Source organism: Rhinolophus sinicus, linkage group LG04 (assembly GCF_036562045.2).
Source record: "Rhinolophus sinicus isolate RSC01 linkage group LG04, ASM3656204v1, whole genome shotgun sequence".
NCBI lineage: Eukaryota > Metazoa > Chordata > Mammalia > Chiroptera > Rhinolophidae > Rhinolophus > Rhinolophus sinicus.
In genome coordinates, this window is record NC_133754.1 from 187,131,207 (window position 1) to 187,147,177 (window position 15,971).

The following is a 15,971-nucleotide window of genomic DNA, read 5'->3' on the forward strand; positions in this document are numbered from 1 at the left end:
CCCCAGTGTGGCAGTGAGCCTGGCGACATGCCCTGAGTTATCTGAGCTGGGGCTCAGGTCTCACCCCCAAGACAGCCCTGGGATGAGCGTGAGTCAGGGGAGGGGACAGGACTTGTGCCACTGCTCCCAGGATGGCTGCCGCCTGCCCTGCAGCCCTGGGCCCTCAGCACCTGTCACTGCTGCCCCTTTGCTTGGTCCCAGGGTTGGGTCATGGAAGAGAGTTACAGCTGTGCCTCCAGGCTGGGCTGACCTCCCTGGTGGGCCACGTGCTTTGCAGGGGGGTTGGTGCGGTGGGGCCTCGGCCCTGGGCGCCACCCCTCCCTCACTGGCCTGTCCCCCTGTGCTGTCCTGTAAAAGCTGTGGCTCTCTGTGCTTCCAGGAAGTGGAAGATGGGAACTAGTAAGGACGCAGGAAGAGCAGGTATGCTTCCACGGTGTGACACTTGGTGACAATTACTGTGGGTGCCTGCCCTCCCGAGGCTTACAGCCCATAGGGGACTTGACGAATTTATACTTACAGAACGACAAACTCGCCGAGAACACTGAGGTGATTGTGTACTGGGAGGCGAATGTGCTGCTGTGGTTTAGGACCTGTCATTGTGCTGAGTGGAAGGGAACTTGGGATTGGGTGGATCCGAAGCTGAAGGTGGTTCTGTTCCGGCCCGACTGCCCCAGCTTGCTGTGTGAGGGTCACTCCCCTTCTCTCTGCACGTCTCCTCTTTCATGATAAAGGTGATCAGCCACAATGTTATTCATGACCCTGTCTAGATCTAAAATTAGACAGTTCTGAGAATTTTGAAGATGCAAACCTTGGTGGTTATTTAGAGGGCTCTTAAAATTTCTCTTCAAGATAATGATGTTGACTTTGGAAAGTACAACACCTCCCCTCCCTCCCGCCCCCTTCAGTTGGCTCACTCCGTCAGGTCCGTCTCGCTCACTGTGCTCTGCAGCCCAGACACTTGGCAGCATCTGGCCTGGCTCAGCGTCTGGAGGGCTGTGTCCTGTGGAGGGCAGGGGGCCTGGGGATCCACACATGGTGACTGGGTCCCAAAGGAGGGGTCAGCATCGTTCCCCCTGGGGTGCTGGGGCCTCCAGCCGCCTACCTCGCCTTACGCAGCTGCGCTGCCTGGAACTTGGGTCTTGAGTGTTCTGTGCATGTGTTATAAGGGCCATGGCCTCCTTTAGCGGTGAAGGCAGGTGTGTGGACCAGGGCTGTGCAGGTGACCACAGGGCAGAGATGGATCCTGCCCAGATCAGCACGCTCCCTGAGAGACCCTAAGCCCTGGGGGCTGACCAGCCAGCCACTGTTGTGTGGGGAAGGGCTGAAAATACCTTCTAATGAGATAAAGGTGATGTTATATCCCACCTCACCCCTCCCAGTGGCTAGGGTCTGGGGCAAGCCAATTATCTGAGAAGGAACTCAGGGCCCAGGAGATCTGGCAGGGAGAGCAGTCTTGATTGCAGAATAGCAGGGGGCACTGCCCTGACTTAGCAGACACCGGGACTGAGGTGATTGAGGACAGGGTCACCTCCTGTTGGGACTCTGGCCATGAGTGATCTGGTGGAATCTGGAGGCATATTATGGACTCCAGGGCCCAGAGAGCAGGTCCTGAGAACCCACGTCTGGCACGCTCTGGGAGCCAGGGGTGGATGCCCCTGTAATTCAGGGCCCCATGCTGGCCTTTCCCCACTGGAGGGTGGCTTCTTGTCACAGGCAGGCTCAATGCACAAAGGAGAGGGGGAGCGGGCTGGTTTTGGAAAGAGATGGATGCGGGCAGCCAGGCGCTTCCACACCCACAGGGAGGGCTGGGGAGGCGGGGCCACCAGTGAGTGGCCACCTAGATTTCCAGAAGTTGCTGCTGCCAATGCCACTGGAGTCCCCCTGGCACATGGCCCAGGCACTGCAGGACGAGGCCAGGCCAGGCCACTGCCTCCCTGTCACATCCCAACTCCCTGGGACTCTGTCTGGTAGAACCTCATTTGCACTGGAACTCTGACTGCAGAGGCGTCTGGGAAACAGTTTCAGCTCCCAGGCCCTGCAGACCAGGAAGGAAGGGAACAGCCTGGCTGAGGCCTGAGGGAGCGCCGGCGTGTGCCCACCACTGCCGATGGCCCGGTCACGGTGGTTCCAGGGCAGCACCACGCTTTGGCTTCATGACGCCGTGGGTGGCCTGTGTGCACACCAGTGATTCTCAGGCACAGAGAGTGGGCCCGGGCTAGGCGTGGGGACACATGTCCGCCCCTCAGCCACCGAGGGGCAAAGAGCCAGGAGAAGGTGCTGCTGTTGGTCGAGCTCCAAGGTGCAGGGAGCTAGCTGTGCTGGGCGCTCTGTGGCTGTAGCTCCTCTCACTAGTCTTGGAGAGAACATGACCCTAAGGTCCCCTCCTTAGTGGGGGTGACACTGCGTGCAAACGCACAGGCACCTGCCCCAAAGCCATGGTGATTTCCAGCGGGGCTGTTATCCTGGTGGGAGCTGAGGCTCCTGGTGTCTCAGGAGATGGCCCTTGAAGGGGAGGGCTCGCATCGAAGGAAGGAAAGCCCACGGAAGGCCTGTGCTGCCAGGTTCCTCTCAGGCGCCTGCCACGCCTTTTATAAAACATAAAAACATTCTTTTAGCCCTGGCACAGGGAGTCCTTGGCCGGCAGGAGGGTGGCATTGGGCCTGGAGAGGTCTGGTGGCCTTTTCAGCTTGTGCCGCAGGAGGTCTGTAAACAGGCCCCGGAAGCTTCTGGAAACAGCTTTCCCATCAGCAATCGAGAAAACAGGTTTACAGGCCTGTACGTCTGGGAAGAGCATCACGGCTGTTGGGATGTGAATCCAGAAAACACCGGCCAGGATCTTTGATCCCTCCCCTGGCCGCTGTCAATCTTGGAACTGAATCTCAGAGATGAGCCAGAGCTTGGCGCTGTGTCACTGCGACAGGTGAGCCAGCAGCTGGCACAGCCATCTCTTCCCACGGCCGAGTCCAGGCCTGGGGCTGTGCCGGGCACCTGCGCCCGGCTCTGCTTCTCATGTCAAGTGGACAAGCATCTGTCGAGCGAGGGCCATGAGGGGCCAGTGGGAGGCGCCACGATGTGCAAGGCACTGACTGCGCAGCGTGGGGGCTGGGCTCTGGGTGGAGCTGAAAGTCACGCAGGAAAATCAAAGAGCCCACGAGAGGCAGCCACTCTTTACACAAGTGGAGGCCAGCCTGGACCCAGTGTGCTGGGCCCCCACACTGCCCCTCGCTTGGCCCTACCTAACGATTTTCATGCAGAGGGGAAATCCTCGTCCCTCATGTTTCTGGTACCTTGATTAAAGTGACAGAGGACTGCAGCAGAGCCGCAATGTACAAATGACACCACTGGAGGCAGGGCACTGAGGACCCTAGAATCTGGGTATGTGGTGCCTTGGAGGGAACTGCAGACGGGGCCATGCTTTGTGCTGGGAGAAGAAGCATCTCTTCCCTTCCACCCCAGTCTCCGCAGAGCCTTGCTCAGCAGCTGTGTTCCCCTCCGTCCCAGCTCGTCATGGCAGCGGGGTGGCCTGCGGGGCGCCATCTGCACCTCCCTCTGGCGCCATCTCAGTGCCTGCACTGAGCGCCCTGGCCTGGCCCCTCCTCTTCCATGTCTTCCCTTCCGAGCACAGGGCTTCTGTCTTGTTTGGACAAGCGTTAGGCTGCATGGCCACCCGCTCCGATGGCTGTGCCGAGCTCCAGGGGCAGCAGCTGGTAAAGGGGACACTGGCACTGGGGGTCCTTTCTCACCTCCAAATCTTCTACCTTTGTTAAAAAAGTGGGGCTTTCGTCTGAGCGAGTCCTTGGCAAGTAATCACCCTCTGGGGAGGAAGACGGATGGTTCAGCAGGCAAGCTCGTGTCAGCCCTGCTGTTGCACCCAGCAGTGGGTGCTGACTCTTTAGTAGCAGGTGTCAGACTCTGACCCCAATTGGTGTAAGCCTAAGGGCAACTTATTGGCTTATATATGTGCCTTCTTCAGGCACAGCTTGATCCAGGAGCCCAAATAGTGTTGTGGGAGTCTGTCTCTGCATTCTCAGACAAGGTCTGCCCACACGCCTGGCAGGGAGGTGGCCGCCTGTGGTTCCAGGTGCCTAGTCCATGAGTAGAGCCAGCAGAGCTCAGAGAATTCCTTCATCCCAAAGGAAAAAGCCCCAGGATGGAGCTTCCTCGGCCTGCCCAATCACATGCCCATCCCTGAACCGACCACCTGGGACAGGGTGGTGTTGTGCTCTGATTGGCCAGGCCAGACCCAGGTGCCCCAGGGGAGGGGCGTGGCCAGGCTACACCCACACCCACACCCACGTGGGCAGGCATGTGGCCTCTGGCTGCTGGATTCCCTAAAACCCCCAGAGCAGCGCCCAGCTGCCTGTGTGCTCTATCACTTTGACTCCATGTTTCAGTTTATTTTCTCTGCCGGGACTCCTAGGGGCCTCTTGTTTGCGGTAACATGAGCTGAACTCTCCACATGAAACAGGCTTCGTTTAGGGCAGGCATGTGGAGGCCATCTTTTGTGTTTGGGGGGGACTGTTGAGCTGTCCAGTAAGTGTGTGGCTTTGGTTGGAAAGCCAGCTTTCCCCCTGCCCCCCGGCACTACTGTCCTTCTCTGAGGAGCCCTGGATGGAGGGTCAGGAACTTTCCAGAAGGGGCGCAGGGACCTGCTCCTCCGTCACTCTTGGTTTCACACTGCCTCGCATATAGCCATAGGTCTTCAGGGGCCGTGGAAACGGGATATTGCTGTAAACTGTTGTGGGAAAAGCACGTTTTAATCGGGTAACGAGGGGGATAGAACTGCATGCTGTTCTCCTTGGGACTTACTCAGGAGGCGCCAACACAGCAGAAGTCGCCTAGCAGATTGCGCGAGTGTCAGTCCCTCCCACTCATAAGCTCGCCCTCTGTAAAGCTGCTTCCCTCAGCAGTGGGAGCTCACCGGCCTTTCAGCTTAGTTTGGGGGCGGGGTTCCCCTCATGCTAATGAGAAGAGTGGGAGCTGGGGTGGGGGTGTGAGTGTGTGTACAGCACTTCCAGCTGAGGACTGGGGCGGCCAAGCAATGTTCGTGCAAAGCTGGAGGGTGGAGGCCGGCAGGCGGAGTAAGCCGGGGTCTGCTTCTGGTGTGTGGCCGTTCACAGGGGCTGGGACGGGACCGGGCTGCTGAGCTGGACATGCTCCTTTCTCCAAAGTGGGATCCCAGCTTCCTCCTAGCGCTTCCAAGCTGGCTCTGAGTTGGTGTCCGGTTTATCTGACCCCTCCCCCCCAGTGCTCTTGGTCAAGCTGTGGCTAACCCCCCACCCCCCATTGTCATTTCAGCTCAGCCGGCAGATCTCCTGAAGGTTCTAGATTTTCACAACTTGCCTGATGGAATAACCAAGACAACAGGTTTTTGCACAACGCGGCGCTCGGCCAAAGGCCCGGATGTGGCTTACAGAGTCACGAAAGATGCCCAGCTCAGCGCGCCCACCAAGCAGCTGTACCCCGGTAAGAGACATGCGGGTGTGTGCTGGGCGGGGGGCCGGGGGGTGTACGTCTTCACCCGCCTGCTTCCAGTCAGGGAGCAGTGTCAGAAGCTTGCATGCTGGGAGAAGCATGCCCAGTTTTTCAGAAAGCCCTTCTAATGAGCCCAGTTTGATCTCATTATGGTGAAAACACAGCCCCGGCAGCCATCACCATTCACCACCAAAGGTGGGCACTGGGGCCTCGCTGTTCCTGCTGCTTCTCCAAGCAGGTGTAGCTCCAGGTGCAGACAGGCTGCCAGGGCTCCAAATGCAAAAATGTGATGGATGGTTCCCAGGGGACGAGGTTGAGGGAAACCTCAGGGTCACGGGAAAGGAAGCACTTCCAGACAGAAGCTTAATTGGGGACAGTGACACTAAGAGACACATGAATCACACATCACGACTCCCAGCGAGAGTGTGGGCTTTTAATGAGAATCAATTGCCAGGCTCTGCTTTTAATTACATACCCAGAGCAGAGCAGCGTTAGCAGCTGAGCTGCAGGATCTAGGCTGTCCCTGTCACCTGGCTGTGGGACAGTATGTGGTACTCCCTCCCTCCATCCCAGAGTCAGTTAACTGCTCTAGGCTTATTTGGACACAGACAAATGGGCAGTGGTTGACAGCCTCCCCCTGCCTTAAATGAGCTCTTTCTGATTCTGATCAGAAAGGACCAGGGCACCCTGGGCAGATAAACTCCCATATGAGATGTGCTGTAATCATGAGAAGACCGTGCAGCATCTTTTTGGTGACCTGAATGTGACAAGTAATACTTCTCTGTTCATCCCACGTCCCCACTCATTCCCAGGTCCCTGAAGGACACACTCTCTTCGGGGCTGCGCTTTTGCTTCCTGCGACCCTTTGCTTCACCCCAACTGTATTCTCAGCCTTGCTTTGCCTCCACCAACACTTTGAACAGTTTGTCTCTGACACAGAGGCTGGGTGAGCCCTTTTCAAGAACGTCGTTTTGGGTTGACGAGGCTGCTCGGAGGCGCCAGCTCTCTTCAGTGCCTCTCAAGGAGCCCCGCTTTGGGCTCCCGAGTTGCCCTGGGTTCACACGTCCAGCCTGGAGAACGTCTGACTCATCATTGCAGACGGAGGTCACTGTCAGGGCTCTGCTTTGCTCCCCACTGTGGAGAACTGTGGGGTCTCATTGTTCATACATCCAGAGAAGTGTTTCTTAACCTTTTGGGGGGAACATATCTTTTGGAATCACCCACTGAGTGCTCACTTGTGTCTTTGCCCAGAATTGCCTGCTTTCTGCCCTGTGTCCCCAGTTTAGAATTCCTGTCCTAGGGAGACTGAGGGGCTGCGTCCAGGGGAAGGCTTGAGGGGGCTGACTGCCCAAGGCTCTGGAACCCGGTTCTCCAGACCTCACACCCGCTGGGCCTGGCGGGCATGCTGTTGTCACATTACAGGTTCTCCTGTGGCAGTAAGGCGTCCCCTCTTGGAGGTGACCTGTAGTTTGTTTGCTGACAGTTACTTTAATCTGATCCCTGCCACCCAGTTCAGGGTCACGGGCACGGCAAACTCACTGGAATTTGTGTCCTTGTATCCTCCCACCCCTGGCATTTTCTGGTGGCAGGAAGTACCCGAGGATCTCAGAACACAGGCTGATTATTGGAGATCGAGTATGAATTCCTGAACAGTAAGACAAGGAATTTTTTTAAGCCCACTTTCCCCCTAAGCTCTCAGATTAGTAACCTGATTAGACCCAAAGAGTTTAAGGAGCCTCCTAGTCATAATTGTTTTAGTTGTCGAATGGGTCCACAGATGACGGTCCCCTCAAGAGCCACAGAAACCGGAGGCTGCTTCAGAATAACTGACATAGGAATTTCTGTGGCTCCTTCTGCGCGTCCCAAGGTGCCGAGTCAGGGAACTCTGTGAAAGGACACCCTTGTAGATCAGCGCAGCAGAGCTTTGTGTACCTGGGACCTGAGGAACCAGCACAGCTTCTCTGCCCCGTTCTGTCTTGGAAGCTCTGAATACCATGCCATGCCACTTGTCTTCTGCTGTGCTGTCCCTGTTCCGGGGAGTGGCCTGTCCGGCTGCATTTTAGATGCCTGTGTGTGTATGGCAGCTGGAGAGGGAGGGATGCTGTGGTCAGGTGGCCCCTCCTCGGTTCTCGTGCCGACAATTGAGGTCCACTCTCTATTTTGTCCTCCATCTGGTAATTGCGGGGCAGCTGAGACTCCCTGTCCAGGATCTGAGGCAGGGACTGGACTTGACACCCTCCCGCCCTCTTTCCCCCTCACCCCAGGCTTTCCCTCCATGGCGGCCGGGGGCTCCAGAATCAGCCTCCATCCAGCAGAACATCCTGTCCAGTAACTGTTGGCTTAGTAGGATTCAGTTTAATAGCATGCACATTTATTAAACTCCTACTGTATACCTAAAACTGCTCCAGTGCCCTTGGGCCTCAGCCCACCCCCCAACTGTGACTTTTCTCTGAGAAATGACATATGCAGAGACGGACAGCAGCCCATTTCTCCCCGGCTGCCCAGACAGTGTAACTGGTGCCGTGCGGCAGGATCCAAGCTCGTGTCATGACTGGAATGGACCATCTCTAATGTGACAATAAATCCATTGTTATTTTGCCGGGAGAGAGATTCATGTTAAACATAATTTACCCTCTTAGGTTATCTGAGCTGAGAAAATTTGTTACCACAGAGACTTAAAAATTAGGAAAGAGCATCTTGATGAGCTGGGAGAGATGGGGGTTCGTGGTCCCCGGCAGTGTATCCTGCGGGGACAATGAGCTCACTCATTTCCCACTCTTCGTGTTTAAGACAGGACAATGACTGGTGGCATGGCATTGTCAGGGAGTGGGGGCAGGAGGCAGTTGACCCTTTGAAACACGAGTCACTGACTGAGGTCGTAATTGCACAGTCTGTCCTGCACGTGGACCGTGCGCTCTGAGATGCTTCAGGTCAAGCACACCCTGGGCCCCTCAGTGCCATTCATCCCCAGGGACAGATGAGGCCACCAACACCCTGCTGCTGGCCTGGCAGCCGGGGTCTCCCCTTGGGGCCTGCACAGCAGACCCTGCTCCCTGCGTGGCTGGTACAGTAGGGCCATGAGCTCCAACTCCCCTTCACAGCCTACATTTGGAGGGACAGTGTGAAGCTGATGGCTGTGTGACAATAGTGGCCTCAGTAAACTTCTTCCCAAAGCCTTCCTGTCTGGAAGTAGAAGGGCAGCTTGAGTTGGTTCCTCAAAGAAACTAGCCTTTCCTCAGATGACCACCATCACCTGTCACCTAGCGCTGTCCCTAGCACTGGGGAATGGGGGCCGTGAGCGGTCCCCCTGGGGCAGGGCCGGGCCACTTCACTGGGCACAGCCAACAGACCCCAGCGTCTAGCTCGCTAACACAGGTGCACGGCCCCCAGCCGGGAGCCTGGCCCTTTCCTTGTCGGCCTCAGTCAGGGGTTAGGGGCCCATGGAATGGAGTTTTCAGCCCGCCTCTGTCTCAGCCTCAACACCGCATACCGCCGCATACCACTCTCCCAGCTAACCTCTGTGGGCCCGCTTTGGACTCCCTGTTTGAAGCAGCTATGGCCCCCTCTTGCCCTCTCCCTGGTTCTGCAGAGGCTGCTGCAGGCGGTTTTCTCCTCTGCCCCTTGGGAGCCTTAGGACACCCTTGGCCTGGTGCCTTGTAGGCCCCTACTCCCTAGCATGATACCCTGTGTGCCCTGCTCTAATGTCTAGAAGCAGAGGCCAGCTGCCCGGCTGCACAGCGATTCCGCCAGCAGAGGGCGCCCATACACAGCTTCTTCGTTGGAAACTGCTCTGCCACCCAACGGAGTGGCCTTCTGGGGCCATCTGGTCGACCTTGTTACAGTTCTAACGAAGGAGCAGCTCTGATAATGGATTCTTTCCTTCTCCAGGCCCTAAGCCAGATCCACAGCCCTCTGTAGCACGCTCGAGCGTGAGCGGCTGCAGCCGCAGGTCCTGCCCCTTCCTTCCTCCCTTAGTGTGTCCATGCCGACATGTCTGTGGGCTTCTGCTTCCGGCAGCTTCGGGGAAGCACATTGACTTGGCCGGAGCTTTTCTGGCTGACTTGACGGCACATCCATTAGCCCCTGGGTTCTAGGCAGGACTGCAAATTGCACACGGTGGTGGGAAAATGGCTGGCTTCCCCACCAGGATGGTCCACAGGGAGGAGGCGGCCACGGCCTCCTGTTGCTCTGGGAAGAAGGGAAGGGAAGAGGTGTGTGTAGAGATGTCTGGAGCATGTGGCGCAGGCCTGGGCGCCTTCTGCAGGGCCCGCTTGGGTCTGGCTTGTAGTGACCAAGTTGTACCTACCTGTGTTACAGGAGCCTTCCCTCCTGTCAGCACAGCAGGGCTCGCTCTTTCTTTTTTCCTTTCTCCCTTCTCTCTCTCGATCTCTCTCCCTCCCACCCCGTCGCCCCCGATTGAAGTCTTTTGATTTCTTTCTACTTTGTCTGTTTTGCACCCCCCGCAGGAAATGGCAAACAGTGTAGTTGTGCTTGTATCCCCGCCTGCTGCCTTCTTCCCTGCTCCAGCTCCCTCCAGAGGACGTACTCTGCTAGGCTCAGCTTTAGGCATTCCAGAGGGTGCGAAGATGGCTGTGAAACAGCCCCTGTCCAGAGGAAGCTCCCCTTCTAGGAGGTTCTAACTAGGATTCACACACAGACACACTAAAGTGTAGGAGCTGAGAAGATGGCATGGAAGGCTCTCAGCTGGAGGGACCAATCAGCTTTGCATTTGAACTGAGCCTTGAAGGGGTAGGTGTGGCCATGTGGTGATAGGGAAGGGCTGCAGGAACAGTTTGCTCCAGGGGCAGATGTGCCACAGGCGGCTGTGCACCACCATGTGGTCGCCAGGTTCCTGAGCTGGGTTGTTGGCAGAGAGTAGCTGCTGGGCGTGCTTGGGGTCGTCCCGACTGCATTCTTAGCTCTTCCTCTGTTCCAGCATCTGCATTTCCTGAGGACTTCTCCATTCTAACCACTGTGAAAGCCAAGAAGGGCAGCCAGGCCTTCCTGGTGTCCATCTACAATGAGCAGGGTATCCAGCAGATCGGCCTGGAGATGGGCCGCTCGCCTGTCTTCCTCTACGAGGACCACACGGGGAAACCGGGCCCAGAAGACTACCCCCTCTTCAGGGGCATCAACCTGTCAGATGGCAAGTAAGTGGGCGCCACTCAGCAACCAGCCCTTCTCCTTCCGGAGGGTCGGGCAGGCAGGCTCGCTGGCCGGATAGGGCCAGACCGCAGGATGTGCTGATAGCAGCGTGGTGCCGAGACGCCCACAGGTGGAGGGAGCACTGGGCGTGGAGTCCTGAGAGCTGGGTCCCCGTCTCGGGTCATCCTCTGTGGCTCCGGGGCATCCTGTCCTCTCCCTGAGCCCCATGTCCCTTTATAAAAGGCACTAAAGCGCATCAGGTGCTAACCTCTCGGTGTCAGAAGGGACCCGGGAGGTCGTGTGGTTGTACCCTACTTGATTCAGACAGGATCTAAGGAGTCCTGATGGCCACAGTCACATGAGATGTGGGAATGAATGATTCAAAAGAAAGCAGGCCTTCCCAGAACTGTGTTGGGTGTGTACCTAAACCCTGGTACTTTGCTGGCTGACACGTGTGAGGCCACGTGCGATGAAGACCTTCAGGCCGTGACCCAGCCCCCCCGTCCTCCCCCCTCCCCGCCATATTTCTCCCTGAGAGTTTTCTGGAGATCCCTCAGTTTCACCATTTCCCATCAAACTCGGTGTTCTCCAGCAGCCTGCGGTTTGCCACGGGGGTGCATGTGGTCCACACAAGGCAGTACCACATGTCTCCCTGCACTAGACCCCGCGAGCCCTCACGGTTCAGAGCCTGTGCTTGGGGCTTCCCCAGGAGCTTGTGGGTTAGACAGCGGACCTCGTCTGAGAGACGAGAAATCTGAGGCTTCCAGAGGTGGGATGTGCCTCACGATGGCCATGGTGTGGCTGGCATCTGTGCCCACATTGTCCTGACTGCAGCGGCCCGGCTCCAGACGGCTCAGCCCATGACGCCGGTGCAGGAGGCAGGCTTCTTCCTTGGATTTCCAGCAGTTTGCAGCAGAGTCACCTGAACTGGCGACCGAGCTGCCCGTCACCCACCGCGTTGTCTGTTTCTTTGCAGGTGGCACAGAATTGCACTCAGCGTCCACAAGAAAAATGTCACCTTGATCCTGGACTGTAAAAAGAAGGTCACTAAGTTCCTGGACCGCAGTGACCACCCCATTATAGATGTCAACGGCATCATTGTGTTTGGTACCCGGATTCTGGACGAAGAAGTGTTTGAGGTGAGCAGGAAAGGCAGCACACCCCACGCAACACGGGGGCCAACACGGGGGCAGGCACTGCCCAGACGGAGCCTCCGAGGCTGTCCCAAGGGGTGCTTGTGGCCTGTGGGGCTGGAGAGGCCACGTGAAGACAGCAGTGGCCGCCCTTGTCCAAGGGCCCAGTATCCGTGTCTCCCGTGGCAACTTGGGAGGGACATGGGGCTTTGGGGAGCTGTGACCTGAGGCTGGTGGAAACATGCCGACTCCTGCCTTCTGACATCCGAGGGCCGTGCTGGGATAAGGGACAGCTGCCTTCTGGGTGGACATGGAGGGCAGAGCTCGGCCAGCCAGTGGGAGCCTCAGGAAGGCACATGCCTCCACAATGTAGAGGTGTTCTAAGTCGGTGGTGCCCACTGTGTCGAGCCTGGAGCCCAGCTTTCCTGGGCAGTGCCTCAGGAGCTGGGCAGAGTGGGCCCTGGGATCCTGCACTTCAACCTGTGGAGTCTGTGTTTCTCCCCTTCACACATTGGGGTTCAGCATAAGATGATGCTGGAGAACTGTGTCCACAAGTAGGTGACGACTGCAAGTACTCAGTGCCTTGGAACCTCCTGGCGACCCGTAGGCGTTCAGATTCCTAGGCCCCGCCTCCGTCCTGGGAGTCTCCCAGAGGCAGAGACCAGGACAGACAGCATTTCCTCCCGGTGTCCCCGAGAGCCTGTGTGAGCCCCTGGCCATGTTCACACACGTGGCCATGTTCACATGGCCCATCCTGGGCCTGTCTAGTCCCCACCTCGCCAGTGCTCACACCTGAGGTGGGGCCCCTGGGTGCCTGCGTCTACTCAGTGAATGGAGGCCCCTGAGCTGGACAGGCATTGACTTGGTCCTGCGGCCCTGCCTGCGGCACCAGAGGGAGAGGGAACGCATGCTCATGGCCATTTCTCACAGTGATGACAGCTACTAGTGGGGAGGGCTATCGAACCCACTGGCCCTGCACCTTTGCGCTTGTGAGAAGAATAAATTCCTGAAGTCCCCTCTTTCTATAAGTCATGCTGGGGGCATGGGGCATAGCTGAAACACAAGTTCAGGCTCACGCTGGCCTCGGGGTGGGGGTGGGGCCTCAGGCAAGTCCTTGTCACATGGCGAGCCTCAGCTGTTCCAGCTGGAAAAGGGACTCACAAACACAGCTGCTTCCTAGGGGCACAGAGCCCATGAGGGTGGATGCGAGCTGCACCCACATTGCCTTCCTCAGAGGAAGGGCTGTTCTCGGTATCGGAGCAGGTAGAAATGTGGTCCAGTGTGGACAGCCAAGGGCAGACCGGGGCAGCCTCCTGTGTGGATGCAGGGGAGAGCTGGGGAGCCGGTGTGTGAAGGGGGGTCTGTGGCTCCTGCCAAGACTGGCAGCCCATGTGCGGGCAGGTTCCCAGGACAGCTGAGCCTTCGGGACAGCAGGGTGGGCTGGCGCCCGGATCCAACTGGCAGTGCCAACTTTTGCAACTTCTGGAGACACACCGTCTGAGCATGCTTCCAGCCAGACTTGCCCAGGGATCCAGGATGAACTGGGGGAGGCCGGGGCCGTGCTTAGCCAGGCAGGAGGTAGCTCCAGGGCTCCCCTGGGAGCTTGGGGGTCACACAGATGTGGGTGGAGTGTTGGCTGGTGTAGACCTCTTGCTGGTGGGAGGATCCAGGTGTAGCAGGTGACGCTGCTGAGCTTTAGGTCTCGCATTTGTAAAGCGTGGGACCAGTAATGGCGCCTCGGGGATATTTGGGAGCTAACCTGGGCACACCTGTGAAGCGCTCGGCTTGTGTCCCTGCTTCAGGAGCCAGGTCACTTGCCACCACCCAAGTTGCTGTTGGTGGAAGTTCTGAATCAGGAGGTGGGAAGGTGTGCGGAGTGTGCTGAGGCCACCGCACAAGGTGGGTGCGGATTAATTTATCACGCAGGAGCTTTTCTGTGTTGTGCCAATGGTTTGTAATTGCTAGTATCTTTTGTGTGCTCACAGTGTGCCTTTTGTAGGAAAGATTCAGGAAAAAGCTTTGTCTCTCTGAAAAAAATTAGGATCCTAAAAATATTAGGACCCCTAACTGAGCCAGAAATGCTGTTTTGCCATGAGCACAAATGTATTCAGAATCTACTGCTGTAGGGAGGGCAGGGCTGGGCCGGAGTCCCAGTGCCACCGTTTACCAGCCGTGAGGTTATGGGTGAGCTGCCCAGCCTGTCTGAGCCTCAGTGTCCCCATCTGTCAAATGGGGACAATAACAGCGCCTACTTCATGGTGTGTGTGTGTGTGTATGTGTGTGTGTGTGTGTGTGGCCCACAGCCAGCATTCCATAATTGGTCCCTACTGGTCTTATTACAGGATGGAAACAATTTATAATTTTGTAGAAGAAATAGATCTCGACAGCCCGTTTCCCTTCTCTGCTTGTCTCTCCAATAGACAGGGCAGGTCTCACTGTGCAGCTGAAGGCAGGCAGGCTTTTGACAGAGAGAGCAGGTCAGGAATTTGTTTGCAATTCTGGAGGGACCTTCTTCCGGTCGTAGCATTGGATTTGAGGGAGTGTGGCTGCCAGGAAGGAGGGGTTTCATTGACCACAAGTTGTTCGTGTTCCGAAGGGGGTGTTTCCCTAGCTGCCGACGCTGTGAAACCTGTTCACGGTGGAAAATGCCACCTGTGTTTTCTAATGACCAGTGGGAGGTGGAGATGCCTCCACTGACCCCCGAGCGTCTTTTTCTCTTTTTCTTTTTTCCTTCATGGGGCAGTGATAAGTGAGGTGGGTTGGCCTCGTATTCCCCGCCACCCTTCATGTCTTGGCGAGTGAGACAGAATTTTTACTTGCTTTGAAATAAAAGTGATTTAACGCCTTACCTTCCAGCAGATCCCAAGTAATGATACTTCACATTTTAACCACTTGGCTTCTAGAGAAGGCTCTTTAAAAGGAGGGGCCAGCACCGTTGAAAACTGTTTCTCCAGTGGCCACATTCTTCCCCTGGAAGGATGACTTCCTCTCATTAAGAGCCAATTTGTCCTGCAGCTCCAGCAGGGGATGCTGGGAACTTTGGTGGAGGGCCAAGTCACCTTGGCACCACACGCTGAGTTTTGTGTTCAACTCTGTTTCCAGGCAGGATTTGCCAAACTGTAGAGTGTGTTGGGGGCACTGGGGTTTTCCCGGGGTGCGTGTGGCCCCACAGAGGCTCTCTTTGTCCGCAGTGAAGCACTGTTGAGAGAGAGAGCTGGGTATGGAGACTGAAAGCCAATATAGACGCTTCCCCCGCAGTGCAGGGCCCAGTTTTACCCGATGGCACCATGCCCCCGGGCCTCCCTGGTTGTGTGGCCGAAGTGGGCATTGGCAGCCCCCGCTCCCTTAGTCTCCCAGCCCTGGTGTGAGCCTGGCTCTGATGGGGCCACCCTGTGGTGTGGGGGACATTGGATGTTCCAGTCCCTTCCAAACCCATCACCGTGATGTTCCTGGGAAGTTGTATGTCCCGTGTCCTGTTCCCTTCTGGAATGTGGCTGTGCCCTGGGTCCAGTGAGCAGCCAGGGGTCCCAGGGCATCGCTCCCACCCCTGATGGGGAGTAGTGCTGGGCAGGCCGAGGGCCCACTGTGGGGGGAGGTCGGGAGCTATTCTTCAGACCCAGATGCAGAGTTCCTGCGGGTCTCACGGGTGGAGAAGTCTTGTTTTCATCTAGGGCTTAGGAACAGTTTTGTGTTGTTGGAAACACAGGCATGGCTGCCAGGGAGAGCGTGAACATATGGCAGGAGCGGGCAGTGGTTGTTGGTCTTCAGTGGCAGAGCTAGGCGGGAGGCTGGTCAGGGCCAGCACTGACCAACGGGTCCCGTGACCACGTGCCACCTGTGTGCTCTGCCCTCCCGCCAACCGTCCCCATGCCTGGCAAGCCACCACCAGAGAGACTGAGTAATCTGCTGAAGGTCACCCAGCAGAACTGCAGTGGAGCGGGCTCGGTGCCCAGATTGGCTGTTACCGAGAGCCAATGGTCCCTTCTGATGTCATGATGGAGTGTGGGTGCAATGGTTCCCGCGGTCCCTGCGTCTCTGTCCACCTGACCGAGGGAACCAGGACCTCAGAAACCAGGTCATGACCTTCCCCAGCCAGGGCAGATCCTGGGCGGCTGCTTTGTTCCCATGGCCCTGTACACGCCCCAAGGACTTCGGAGTCCCCTGGCCCGTGGAGTTTGTGAAGCCCGGGAAGCTGCAAGGAAGAGCCAGCACAAGCCG

General features: G+C 57.3%; 1 protein-coding gene across 3 annotated transcripts in view; it reads left to right on the forward strand.

The window, feature by feature from the left end:
• COL5A1 (collagen type V alpha 1 chain) overlaps positions 1-15,971 on the forward strand; it is a 148,003-nt gene that overhangs the window by 30,651 nt on the left and 101,381 nt on the right. For 2 of the 3 annotated variants that reach the window (XM_019718217.2, XM_019718216.2), the window contains exons 2-4: positions 5,299-5,466; positions 10,412-10,625; positions 11,597-11,759. In XM_019718217.2, coding sequence (XP_019573776.2) covers positions 5,299-5,466; positions 10,412-10,625; positions 11,597-11,759 — 545 coding nt within the window. Of the gene's footprint in view, positions 1-4,979; positions 5,082-5,298; positions 5,467-10,411; positions 10,626-11,596; positions 11,760-15,971 lie in introns of those variants that run through there. The other variant, XM_074331331.1, reaches the window with a different exon arrangement.